The sequence below is a fragment of the Hibiscus syriacus genome, unplaced genomic scaffold (assembly GCF_006381635.1).
Source record: "Hibiscus syriacus cultivar Baekdansim isolate YM2019G1 unplaced genomic scaffold, ASM638163v2 tig00111084_pilon, whole genome shotgun sequence".
Classification (NCBI taxonomy): Eukaryota; Viridiplantae; Streptophyta; class Magnoliopsida; order Malvales; family Malvaceae; genus Hibiscus; species Hibiscus syriacus.
In genome coordinates, this window is record NW_024062975.1 from 105,558 (window position 1) to 119,700 (window position 14,143).

A 14,143-nucleotide genomic window follows, 5' to 3' on the forward strand; every position below is an offset into this window, starting at 1 on the left:
TCATAGTTTGGGGATAAAATTGAAATATTCAAAAGTTTAAAGATCAATTTAAAATGAGGGATATAGTTTGGGGACATGTGATGCAATTAACTCTTATAAAAAAATTCAAAAGTTTATTTATTGATGATGTTACTATATCTTGATAGAAAATATAACAACATAAATTATAAAATAAACATAGTTTTTAATACAAAAAGTGATTTTCTTAACTTTTGAAAAATATATTTTTTAAACTCTTTTTTTCTTCAAAAGATTATCTGGATATAAAAATAGCTTTAACCAAAAAATACTTTTCAATTGCTAGACGGGACAATTACATAAATCAAATAGGTGGCTTATTTTTTTAATAAATCTGAACTAAGTATAAGACAGTTTACCAATAACTCTCAATCTTTCGACATTAAATACTAATATTTTAATATTTATGGTGTTTAAACTCAGGTCCTTAAAATATAATAACAATTCCTTTGTAACGAAATATTTTTTTTGCTCGTGTTAAATAGGGGAAGTTAAATAGTTAATCATTGGATTTCACCGGATTCAGTGGACAGAGGGCGCACATTACATTCTTTTTTTGGTAAATAAATGAAAAAAGAAAACTGATGCTAACTAAATTCAAAGAAAGACTCGTGCCCCATCTTCATGAACCACAGGGAGGAGGGCCACTGGAGGAGAGTGGTACATGCGTCCTTTCGATTCTTCTTCCAGGGTTTCATCCCCACTCATCCGGATCGATCCGCATTGACAATGAAGATTTTCTGTCTACTCGAACTCAAATTTAAACTCGAGACCTATTTAAACGATATCAAGTTAATAACCACTTGAACCAATCAGTTGGTAAATCACTGTTGAACTTTTGTGCATTCGCAACCATCACTTTTTAAGTGTTTCCCTGTTTTGATGACAAAGCCATGTTTCCTGCTTTGCTTGAACTTATGGCCAAATGGCCATAAACTCCCATGTTTTACTTGCATGAAAGCAACCGTATAGTTTCCCTAATAGCCATGTTAAGTGAAATTTTGACATCAAACTGTTTGTTACTCTTTACGTTCTTAATAAATTCCTTCTTACAAAAAAATGGCTTCAAAGTGGGTGAGGATGTGAAGAAACAGGGCCGAAGAGCTGTTCTTAATGAACAAACCCACGTGCAAGAAGACACTTAGACAATCAATGGTTCAATATTTTGAAAGTAACCCTTTGATTCGAGCATGGCAAAGACCAGAAAGTGCAGAACAGGTTAAAAAATCTTCAGCTTCATAAATGATTATAGTAAGATCATGATTAAGCATATACATACACCCCCACACGATCAACAACCTTTTATTTGCAGCAAGTCACTATGATAATATAATAGGGCGGGCTCACATGTTCACTGTAACTATAATTGTAGGCACCAACTTTGCTTTGCTTGTCCAGCTGCTGTACTAATGATTCAAAACTGATTTCCCCCTCTTCACCTGTGTTTTACTCGAAAACAAAATGAAAAAAGAGGGCCAAGAGAAAATCCCCTTTTGGCTTTTGGTATCAATGTCCAGCTCTGGGCTCTGTCCTCCCATGTTCTTGGCTGATACAGGTTTAATGGGACATTCTGAAAGAAATCGAACCCGGAATCGGGATTTCTCATTTCAAATCGAACACCGAAGATCAACTCGTACATGTTCGATATGGATATGTTGAACTTTTAATACAGGTGAACATGTTAAAACCAATCTGTTAAACTGCTTTCTTTTTTCCTGGTGTAGGTGCTCAATGTCATAATGCCTGGTTCAAACATTTAAAAATCTAAAGGTGTGTGCTCTAATGAAATGGGATTTCAAAAGAAAGAAAAGTCAAAAGTTAAGAGGTCTTTTGTCACAAGAGACCTATAAGTTGCTCATGATGTGCCTACCTAAGAGATAATATAAACAATTAAATGAAAATCAAACCTTAATCCCCCACACCCCAGAAAAAAAAATTCCTAATTGAATTTGAGTAGTCATGCACATAACACAGAGGAGGACAACATAATGATGTTATCAAGCCTAACCAAGAAAGGAAAAAAAGTGACATTTTATCATCACTATCTATCGAGTCAAATAATAAAGAATTAGATATTCCTTACCCTAAAATTCTTAATTTAAATATTGTAAATCAAAAATAATATCAGAATATTTGTAAATCAAAAAATAATGTCGGAATAATTTCATCTCATCCAGATATAATGAGGGCTAGGATGTTATGAGACAAACTTTAAAGCTAATTAAATGTACAAAAGAGGGGAAAAACAAGAATTGATTGGATATTATTACCACTTGATCCATGCAATCTTTGATCATAATTAATCCAACAGTTTGCCATTCCAAGAGTACATATATACACTCTTGTTTAGGTTAAATGAAGCTTGACACAATAAAACCAACACTATTAATATCAAGATGGATATTTTTGTAGTTAGAATGGTTGAATCTGTAAACATTTCCACCCCTAACTAGCTGTTAGGAGTTTCATATTTAATCATATAAATAGTGTGTTAGCACCAAAGTTTGTGTAAGGTAACTGTAGCCCGTTAAGGTAATGTCCTAGTGATTGTGACAAAGAAATGACTATAATTACAGGCTTTGGCTTCTATCTAGGACCTAACATAGGCTATATATGCATGCATACATATATATATGCAAAATTTAAAGTAGTTTTGAGTGATGTAATATGGACAGAGGAGAGTGGTATTAATTATTACATGTGATCCAACTCATCCTCTTGATACCCTACTTTAGTAAGACTTTACACATAATATAAGAGTTAATTAAGCTAATATTTTATGTGGGTGGCTTTCACTAGCCATGATTACATCCCTAAAAAGCAAGGCAACCCTTTAGGATTCCTGCAATATTTTTTTTCTTCATAAATAAAAACCATGTCAAAAAGAAGGTCATCTCTCACTGGCTTTCACTAAAAAGTACAAACAACCAAATAGTTAATGACTTTAGATTAAAGCACGTTGTGTACATAACACTCGTTAAAAGTATATTTTAAAGCCATCACCACCCTTTAATCATGCATGATTTCTAGTTCCACCTCACCCCCGAGTCCAGCCTTTCTCCTTCATAATATAGATCATTACGAGAAGAAAAGGAGAGATTTTGTGTCCTTAAACAACAACCTGTCAGCAACAGAAACCATGGAGTATTGCTAACTTGTTAGTGGCTGCTTGTGGTTCATAACTTTCATAGGGCTAAACTCTGAGATTTTCCAGGTTTTTGAGAAGATGGGCGTTATTACTCTTGGTGAAGTGAAACCTACTATATCAGGGAAGAGATCTTTTCGTCCAAGTCCAAGGCATGCTACTGAATGGTAATAACTTCCTTCTTCTTTGTTGCTGTTGTTTATGGGAAATCTAGCTTTGTTGCAGAGTGATTTTTAAGGTTATTTTCAGTAGTTTGGAAAGTGATGTTTTCCAACTTCATTCTTCATTTCTGACACAACAAGAGTATATATATTGCTACGTATTATTTCCTAGGTTCATAATTTATGAAAAGAGTGCAATCATCTTTGTGCAATAACTTTTCCAATAACTGTTATCAGAAAAGTACATGGATTTCAACCTTTTCTTATATCAATGGCTTAAGCTCATCTAAGCCCCCCCCCGGGCTCTTCAAGTAAATTACATCACCACTTGCTGACTGAATACAATCATGTAGAATTTGACAGATTAACCCCTCTGAGCTAAGATATTGACCTCGGAAGTCTTCCGTCCTAAGTGACGGCACCACGAGGCTCGGTTACCGGATATGGTGATGTGTTCTTATCCTAAAAAATCAATAATACAACATGCTATATTCTCATAAGCTACCCTATCAACAGTTTCTTTATCCTCTTAGAATGCAAAAAAAAAAAAAACACACACACACAGCTATCAAATTAAGGGTCCCATTTGGTTCCCAGCAATTCATATTCATGAATGTAAAATAGTTTAATTGTTTTTTCCACTTCCAAACTAGAACCAGTTCTGCTGTGTAGATTTTTTTAATCTTTTAATAGGCAAACATGATCCTTATTGGCTATTGAATGCAGTGATGTTTAAGCAACACCACTCATGCTATAATTATTGTGTTCTTGTCAGTTTCTTCATCTGGGGTCCTCCATGTTTTTCTTTTTCCATTGACTGATATGTTCAATGAAACAATTACAATTGAAGCAGTGAGGAATTTATGATTTCAAGCAACAATATGATGTCTAAACTATTTACACTAACAAGCATGTAGAATTTCATTCATCTTTCTCCCCCTTTTTTCTTTTTAATTTTGTAGTTTTTGTCTCTTTTCATCTTACTTTTAACCTAGTTATAACTCATGCAGGCCTATTTCTGATGTTTCTAGTGATCTCACCATTGAAGTAGGAGCATCAAGGTTTGCACTTCACAAGGTAAAGCTAAGCTGAAACTGTTTTGGCATTTCCTTAGCAGCCAATATGTAATTCTGATGTATGCATATATAGTATTTGAAAGATGTTTACCTTGTGACCGAGAAATTGTTGCATCATTTTCATGGAAGCTTTAGTCATTTGGTTGTAAATTTTCTTTTCAGTTCCCTCTTGTTTCTCGGAGTGGAAGAATCCGTAAGTTGTTGATCAAAGCGAAGGATGCAATGATTTCGATTATGAATCTCTCTTCCATTCCTGGTGGACCAGAAGCATTTGAGCTAGCTGCAAAGTTTTGCTATGTAATAAATATCGAGATTACGTTGTCGAATGTCGCCATGTTAAGATGTGCATCGCATTTCCTGGAGATGACAGAAGAGATTGCGGAGAAGAATTTGGAAGCTCGGACAGAAGGGTATCTGAAAGACATGGTACTCCCAAACATATCGAGCTCGATATCCGTTCTTCACCGCTGCGAAAACCTGTTGCCTGTATCTGAAGAGATCAACCTGGTTAATCGGTGTTGCGGAAGACGGCTATCGGATAGAGCAAAATCGCAACTGATAATTTGAGAAAATAAAAATGAAGATAAAGAAGACACAAAATTTACGAGGAAAACCCTTAAATAATATAGGGTAAAAACCACAAGCAACTGTAGAAGAATTTCACTATGAAAAAATAAGAATTACAACTTCTCTCTATCTACCAAGGAGAAAACAATGATAATTCTCTCTTGATAAAAAGGAAAAAATAACTCACAAGAAACTCTCTAAATTCTCTAGTATTGGAAGAAAGCTAGAATGCTTTGGGATGATTTTGAAGCTAAATGAGCTAGGATATTTATAGTAGAAGCTTTAAGGACTAATCTTGAAAATACCTTAAATTACAATGACTAAATGTGAGATTTTGTCATGTCACTTTTCAATCATTATTAGTGTCAACTATAAACTATTATTGTTGTCAACTTACAATACATTATGAACCATTATTATATATTATACAAATATTATTAATTGTATGACAACTAATAATTTTGCATAACTACTAATAATAGGCTTATCAATGCAATTGCCAATAATGCATGCAAAGAGCAGCTCACTTCGAAACTTGATCACAACTTCCCATCAGAAGCTATGCCGAACATCGAACCGGAAACACCATCCGACTGGTGGGGAAAGTCTCTGGAGGTTCTTAATCTTGATTTCTTCCAACGAGTTTTAACGGCCATGAAGTCGAAGGGTCTAAAACAGGACATGATCAGCAAAATTTTGATAAATTACACCCATAATTCTCTTCAAGGTTTGGTCGTCAGGATCATCACTTGGTAAGGGGAAGCCTGTTGGACTTGGAGCTGCAAAAGAAACAAAGGGTAATTGTTGAAGCCATGGTTAGCTTATTGCCGACTCAATCAACGAAGAGTTTCGTTCCCATGGCTTTTCTCTCCAATTTACTGAAAACCGCAATGGTCTCATCGGCATCCACTTCTTGCAGATCGGATCTTGAGAGAAGGATAGGCTTGCAACTAGACCAGACAATTCTTGAAGATATCCTAATGCCAGCCAATTCACATGGAAACAATCATACAACCTTGTATGATACGGAGTCAATTTTAAGGATCTTCTCCATATTTTTGAACTTGGATGAGGATGATCCCATGAGAGATGAAAGTGAAATGGCATATGATTTCGACAGCCCGGGATCTCCCAAACAAAGTTCAATCCTCAAAGTATCGAAGCTACTGGACACTTATCTTGCAAAAGTTGCACTGGACACAAATTTGCTGCCATCAAAATTCATAGCACTTGCAGAATTACTTCCCGACCATGCTCGCATCCTTAGCGACGGATTATACAGAGCTGTCGATATCTTTCTCAAGGTGAGGATTTCACAAGAAAACAGTAATAATTAGTCTCATAGCTAAGTCATCTTTGGGAATTCTTAGAACCGTTTTCTGTTTTGTTTTTTACAGGTTCATCCGTACATAAAGGATTCTGAACGATGCAGACTATGCAAAACCATAGATTGTCAGAAATTATCTCAAGAAGCTTGCAGTCATGCAGCACAGAACGAAAGCTTACCGGTGCAAATGGCTGTCCAAGTGCTATATTTCGAGCAAATCAGGCTTCGGAACGCAATGAATGGGAGACACAATCAGTTCTTTTTCGGTGCAATCAATGGCCAGTTCCCTCAACATTCGAGGAGCGGTGCAGGGAGTGGAGCCATCTCGCCGAGTTGCATCAGTTAGAAGACAGAACTGAGAGCTGAAACTCGAAGTTGCAAGGACGAGAATGAGGCCAACAGACCTTGAAAAGGATCACGTGTCAATGAAACACGAGTTGGTCAGGTCTCAGCCTGCTAACAAGATATTCAAATCATTCACCAAGAAATTAAGCAAGCTCAAGTCTTTATTCAGGATCAACAATCTGAAGCCTTTAGGGGTAAACAAATGCAGAATCTCGGTTCTTGATCCAAAGGAGAAGGCGTCACTCGATATCATAGTTAACTAGGTGTGGATAAACGGAATGAAGGTATAGCTCATTATATGTGCATGTAGTGTGGTACTTTGTGGCCTAATTGCAGGGTTGATAGTATCTATATATATGATTTTTTTCTTGAGTGTTGGATTCTGGGGTTGCATTGTTTAGTGAGATCATTGCCTCGACATTTTTTAAGAGTCTTGAGAGAAGGGGCATTTCTGAATCAAAATTTGTGAATCCAAGTAGACAGGAACAGCTCTATGCCATTTCCTTTATTAACATTACGAGTTCAACTTCACTTGAATCTCTATCTTTTAAGAATCTTTAAAAATTTTGGTGTTAAATAAATTGATACTCAACCGATCAACTTTTAAGAATCACTGTGCTTTTTAAGTTAATATATAGATCCAACAGATGAATTATATTGGAGTTGCAACTGCTTTGTTTCAGATAATTTATCTTAATCTGGGAAAACATCAAGGAAGATGAACTGTTTGTCATATGTTTGGTTCTATCAATTAGTAGCTTCGAAAGGCCAAGCTTGCATCAGAACGGTCATGAAAAGTAGGAACTTGAGATGGTAGTTTCGGTCTACAAGAACAGCTTCGAATTGCTCTCACCACCAGCCCCGAGTAGCAGTTGTAGTCATTGGGAAAATTATCATCAGAAGTCTTCATCGGGTTACGGCCCTCCGAGTGAATCATCAAATAGTCTCGTTGCATACAAGGCAGAAGTAAAAAGAATATGGAACACAGGTACTTTCTCAACTGATCCCCGATGCCGGGTTGCAAACAAATAAAGACCATGACCGTGCATTGAATTACATGCAAGCCTAATGGCATAACCATGGATTCAAGCATTCAGCCCGATAGCACACTCTATGCTGTCGAAACATCCACAACGAATACCCGATTCACTATGTAAATCCAGGGCTCATGGCAGATACCTGGCGGGATCAAATTCGAAGCAGATAACCACCTGATGGTACGAGCATATCATTACTCCTTTTATTCCCATTTCCCAATGATAAAAAACAGGTTTTGGTCATTAACAAGCAGAGCTTCGTTGTACAATCATTTATGCCGAATCCAGGTAAAGGAACACCTGAACTACATAACAAGATATCCTCGCTGTACTGGGAAGAGCAAAAGCCAATAACAGAAATGGAACCATTTTGTCCAATTGTTTCGAGTTATATAATCTTTCATCAGTATACACGAAAAATCCCACCAAAAGGCAAATTGGATAACTTTATTCAGAACTAATAGCAAAGTCTACATAACAAGATAAACACCAAGCAAAAGTTTTTTACTTTTACCATTCTCTTCAAAGTTCCTTCTATAAATCACACGCTGAAAAGAACACACCCGCATGATGATTGTTTACCTGTGAATGTAATCTTTCAAAACCCCGTTTCTTTGTTCCACAATTGCATTCCTTCGCCAATTTTCGACGGCTCTAAGAAGAGTAGCGTTTGCCTCGCGAATTTCTTCAGCGGAGATTTTGTGCTCGATAATCCCCAGGGGTCCAGGTTGTAACACCTTGATTACGGTTTCCATTTCTTGCTCCAATTGCCTGAAAAAAATTATCAGCGAAAAAAGGAGACAAAAAAGAGATTCAATCTTTTTCGAGACTGGGAATTCGGAAATCCTTAAAAAAAAAGAATTCAAGGATGAAATTTTTATTACCGGAAGAGCTTCGGAATGGGCAATATGTTGCCTAATTGAGAAAGAGAAGCCCGCATCTCGTCCGCACCGTCCCCAATTCGTAAGATCGAACTAGAAAAATGGAGGTGGATTGTTCTAGGGATGGTAATTTAAGCCGAAAACGACGGAATTAGATCCGACCCGATTCAATAGTATCGGAATTTTTTTTTAAAAAAAGTTTGAATTCGGGTCTGATATGATTTTTAAGAGATTGAGGTCGGATCGAGTTCGAATACAAGGTTAGAAAACTTCGACTTAGAGATAATAATATAATTCTTAAAAAAATATTTTTCAGTTAAATCTTTATTGTTTAATTGGTCAAGACGAGTCGGGTCAAATTTATATTCTAAAAATTTAAATCGGTCAAAGTCATACGAAAGATATATATTTTTCAGATTAAATCGACTCTAGTGAAGAATATATAATTTATAAATCAAGTCAAATTCAAATAAAATATATATTTTTAAATCGGATCGAATTGACCAAAACCGAACCAACCCGTTGCGATACTAATTTTTCAGCCTCCGAGAGGAAACAACTGAACAAGCAAACCTCCAGATTTCCGAGGTTAAATTATGTTTCTGATCCCTATAATATTCTCAATTTGTGATTTTGCTACTAACTTAAGTTAGCATAATTTAGTCCCTACTTTTATAATACCCTTAGTCCATATAGTTTACACTTTAGGCATTCTGGTTAGCATAATTTACTAAACACCTTTTGGCGGTGTTTGCACTTCCATATTCATCAATTACTGCGAATAATCAAGTAATTAAATGAGCTGATGTGCTTAGCAGGTTTTAGCCAGATTAGATGACAAGAATCATCAATGCAGTACACAATAGCAGATACACCTTTATTTAAGCACATGCAAGTGAAAATACAAGTTAGTACAAGGAAAATACTATAATATATAACCCTGGTCAGCCCCAAATATGGCGTACAAGCACTCTCTGCAAAAATACGTAGGCAGTGTGACATGTACAAGAACCGAAAGGGAAACACAGATGTATCGAAACCAGTTATCACTTTATTTGAGTTAATGGAAGTATGCTCTATCTTTTAAATCCATATAGCTCCGGCCCTTTTGAGCAATGGGGCAAGCTGGTTCCTGAGTTGGAGGGACATGACTTGGTTAGCTCCTCCAATGAGCTGCTGGCCTATGAAAACAGCTGGTACACTGGGATTGCACCCCATCTGTTGCAGTGCCCTCTCTACTTGTTGCCCGTTCGGAACCTCGTCGAGCTCGTAAACTGCTGGGTTAGCCCCGAAGCCACCGATGAGAGTCTTGATGGTGTGGCTCATGCAACAAGTGGTCCGGCTGAAGATCACCACTGGCCTGTCTGCAACCATACTTACCACCACATCCATTGCTTTATGCACCAGAGAAGCGTTTTTGGTAACTAATTTGAGAGCTGTATGAAACTTTAAAACTGCTTAGGCTTGATGAAGAACTAGCCACCTCGGACACCTATTATACTGTCAAACAAACAGTGTTGAGAAGGAATAAAATCATCCAAAAGATCTTCCAACTCATATTCCCCCTAGATGATTAAATTGATAAAGACATTCATATCTCCTTACATTAAACATTGACAATATATATCTTTTTATTTTTATTTTAAATGACTGCAGTATCCTTAACATGCATATGTGCGTGCAAAGAGAGCAAAGTCTGTCCATATTCTATTCTTATTCAATTTTTATCTATCTTTTTGCGGCATCTCTCTGCTGAAGTGGAGAAAGAAGTTGGGTTTATCTAATTAATGATTCGCATAAGTTCCAAATCAAGAAAAAAAAGGGGGAAATGGAGAGAAAAGAGATGCTTACTATAAAAGCTACAAACGTAATGACCGTACAGAGAAGCATGAAGAAGATGCCTTCACATGGCACCCCATTGTTAGTGCACTCAACTATTGGAAATGCCTACAATCACTAGTAATCACCGTATGATTATGATTCTTAGTTTATGAAATGGCGGGCTAATGGCTAGATAATGATTCTTTAACATATCTTTTCCCATTTATCTGCAGTTTGACTAATGCAGATAAGGACTCCTATAAGTAAGTTCCTTAAATCATTGTGTTGATACTCCACAATAATTATCACATGGTTCATTAACAAATGGCTCATTAAGGAATGGGGTTTACTGGGCTTCATTTCATCTTCTCATCATCATGATCATGCATCTGATGCGAGATAACTTATGTTTATCATCATATTCCTCCGTATAGTTGTTTGGTGTTGAATAATTTATCAGGTCAGAATATATTCTCATGTTAGAACAACAGGATCCATCATGGTCACTTTATCCCTGAAACCCTTTCAATCCCACCACCAATTTGAATCACACCCACAGTTATGGTGCATCTGCTTATCTTCTTTGTCTGTTGATAGCATAAAAAACTCTTCACTTTTTCCAAGTATAAAACGTGTTGGAAGTGTGTATATATATATATATATATATAATATTTATATAGCATTTGAGCACGTACACGTAATATTGTCAGCAGCCAAACCTGGCTCGAGATAAAGCGAAAGGCCGGGGTCAATTAATACGTATCATTTATATATATGTATATATTTGCATGAAGAGCTACCATGCATTCGGCACCTGCATGGATTGATCTATATGCTACTAGTGATATCTGTAAGAGAATATTATGTGAAAGATATCGACTTTTTTCCTTTGCCTAAAGCACACTAGAAAATATTTCCATCACAAATGTGAAATATTCTTGATTTGCATGAAATAGAGAGAGAGTGACGATGAAGATAACAAGTACATATATACTGATATGGTGAAGAAACTGACAGTGTGGGAATGTCAACTCTTCTTGATTCGCCTGTACATATTGAAGTACTTTGAGCCACTAAAATAAAAGAACAACAATGAAAGATCATAAGTAACAATGCGAAGTCGGCTCCTGGCATCACAGCAACTTGGATTTTATTGAGGTTCTTTTAAAAATATTTCCAAGCAAAACAAATCAGTAAGATTTTGGAGAATATTTTTTTATGAAGAATATTTTCCATATATAAGGATATTTTATTTTATTAATTTGAGTTAAATACAAGATAGTATATGTTCAAAGAGAGTCTCAATTATTTGATATTGAACGTTTATACTCTGACAAGAAGTGTTTGAACTTGAGATCTTAAGAAATAACAATAATTCTTTTACTACTGAATTTGGCCGGTTCTTGTTTTATATATAACGATGAAAAGAAGACGTTTTATAGTTGTCGAAGTAAATGAAAGTTATTCTGCAAATATTAAAATGCATCATCGTCTTGAACTGCTAGCAGCATATGTGGAGCAGTTGTTTTCTTCGTTAGTTTCGACCACGTGCCTCACCATTCCATGTTTCTTAGCTTCATGGTCGACGTGAAAGTTGTCAAGCTGGTATTCACATTGTTTTAGATTATTTGATACGATTTCAAATTTTTGTTTGAGATTATAATGTTAATTTTTTTAATATTATGGATAATGTGCAACATAAATTGTAACCGGTAAAAAGATAATTTTTGTCCAAGTAGAATACTCAGTTTATCGATTTCGTCCTTATTGTATTTTTGTATTAATTTAACTTTTGAAGTTGTTCGATTGTGTTGATGTTTAAAATATTTACCATCGTTTAGGGTCTTAAGTTATGGTTAGGGCTAATGGTTTAGAGGTTAGGGCTAATGGTTTAAGGTTTAAAATTTAGGGGTTTAAGTTAGGGGCAGGGTATAGAATGATGTAATTAAACAACTTTGAGGGATAAATTGATGCAAAAATACGATAGTAGCGAAAATGATAAATTGAGTCTATTACAGAGGTAAAACTAACCCTCAATCCATTGTAATTTTATACCATCCCATTACATTTGAAATTTAAGGTTATTGTACGAACTAAGTTACCTTAGTGATAAAAGAATTGTTGTTATTTCTTGAGGTTTTGGGTTCGAGCACCAAGAATATCAAGAGTGTGAGCGGCGTAATTAACCTATATCAATAATAAAAAAAAAATCAAGATTACCGGCTATAATCTAAAATTTTGTACTAATTTATCTTTTAATTTGATTATTTTAATCACTATAATAACTTTCATCAAATAAAAGCTAAATCTAGTTAAAATGATATTTTCTGATAAAATAAAAATATAAATTTAAATCGCACCTCCTAATAAATCGAGAGCTCCTTACACAAGATTAGAATATCTAGTGCAGCCAACCACACAACTTGCTGTTAATACCGTATATTGATCTGCAACTGTGTCCCTTCGTATTAGTTTAAGCTGAAACATTCCTGAAGACTCGTCGAACATGAGACTTCTAAGAATAACATCATTGAGGTCACTTGGTACATACCCTTGTTTAGTATTGTACTTGGACGACTTATGATCTTTGCGTTATCATCTTCAACAAACATAAAATCTCCATTGATTTTGTGTCAAAGTTGCATGATTAGTTGTATGATTAGATTTATGGAATTCCATTAAAAGGGCATCCTTGTTTTTATCAGTTCATGCTGCCATTACAGTGTCTGCTCAGTATAAAGCTTATTGTACAGTTTCTATTTTATGTGCTAAGTGACCATAGTGAAACTACAATGCAAGTCAAGGTTAAAGCAAATATACCTTTATTTAAGCACAGACAGGTTAGTACAATGAAAGTACTAGTATAATAAATAACCCTGGACAACCCCAAAAATGGTGTACAAGGACTCTCAGCTAAAATATGTAGACAGACGACAGTGACACATAAACACAGAGAACAAAGGCATTTATCAATTGATTTGTTTTAATGGAACTTTATCTTTCAAATCCATATAGCTCCAGCCCCTTTGAGCAATGGGGCAAGCTGGTTCCTGAGTTGGAGGGACATGACTTGGTTAGCTCCTCCAATGAGCTGCTGGCCTATGAAAACAGCTGGTACACTGGGCTTGCACCCCATCTGTTGCAGCGCCTTCTCGACTTGTTGCCCGTTCGGAATCTCGTCGAGCTCGTAAACTGTCGGGTTAGTCCCGAAGCCACGGATGAGAGTCTTGATGGTGTGGCTCATGCAACAAGTGGACCGGCTGAAGATTACCACTGGCCTGTCTGCAACCATACTTGCCACCACATCCATTGCTATATGCAGCAGAGAAGCGTTTTGGTAACTAATTTGAGAGCTGTATGAAGCTTATTTGAAAACTTAAAAAATTCCTAGGCTTGATGAAGAACTAGCCACCTTGGACACCTATTTATACTGTCCACGAACAGTGTTGAGAAGGAATAAAATCATCCAAAAGATCTTCCTTCATATTCCCCTTGATGATTAAATTGATAAAGACATTCTTATTCACATCCAAGAGATCTTCCATCCATGAGCCATGAGATGCATTAAGATTTCGTGTATTCATACATATCGTATTCCTGTTCTGATTATCATTTTTCCATCCTAAAACTTCCTATTCCATCTCCATTTTCTTGCCTGCACCATCTCTCTGCTGAAAGTGGAGAAAACAAGTTGGGAAAACACAAACGTAATGACCGTACAAAGAAGCAAAGAAGAAGATGCCTTGGGGACCCACAAACATTATC

At 36.0% G+C, this 14,143-nt stretch overlaps 2 protein-coding genes and 1 pseudogene across 2 annotated transcripts; 1 reads left to right on the forward strand and 2 right to left on the reverse strand.

Moving 5' to 3' along the window:
* The first annotated feature begins 3,112 nt into the window (after positions 1 to 3,112).
* LOC120152061 lies at positions 3,113 to 6,894 on the forward strand (annotated as a pseudogene).
* A 2,555-nt stretch (positions 6,895 to 9,449) lies between these two features.
* On the reverse strand, positions 9,450 to 10,010 carry LOC120152020 (monothiol glutaredoxin-S1-like). Its single transcript, XM_039164322.1, has one exon. The coding sequence runs from the start codon at positions 9,947 to 9,949 to the stop codon at positions 9,641 to 9,643; it is 309 nt and encodes a 102-aa protein (XP_039020253.1). The 5' UTR covers positions 9,950 to 10,010; the 3' UTR covers positions 9,450 to 9,640.
* Positions 10,011 to 13,292: 3,282 nt separating this feature from the next.
* LOC120152021 (monothiol glutaredoxin-S6-like) lies at positions 13,293 to 13,782 on the reverse strand. Its single transcript, XM_039164323.1, has one exon. It carries the CDS (start codon positions 13,686 to 13,688, stop codon positions 13,380 to 13,382), a length of 309 nt encoding a protein of 102 aa, XP_039020254.1. The 5' UTR covers positions 13,689 to 13,782; the 3' UTR covers positions 13,293 to 13,379.
* Positions 13,783 to 14,143: the final 361 nt, after the last annotated feature.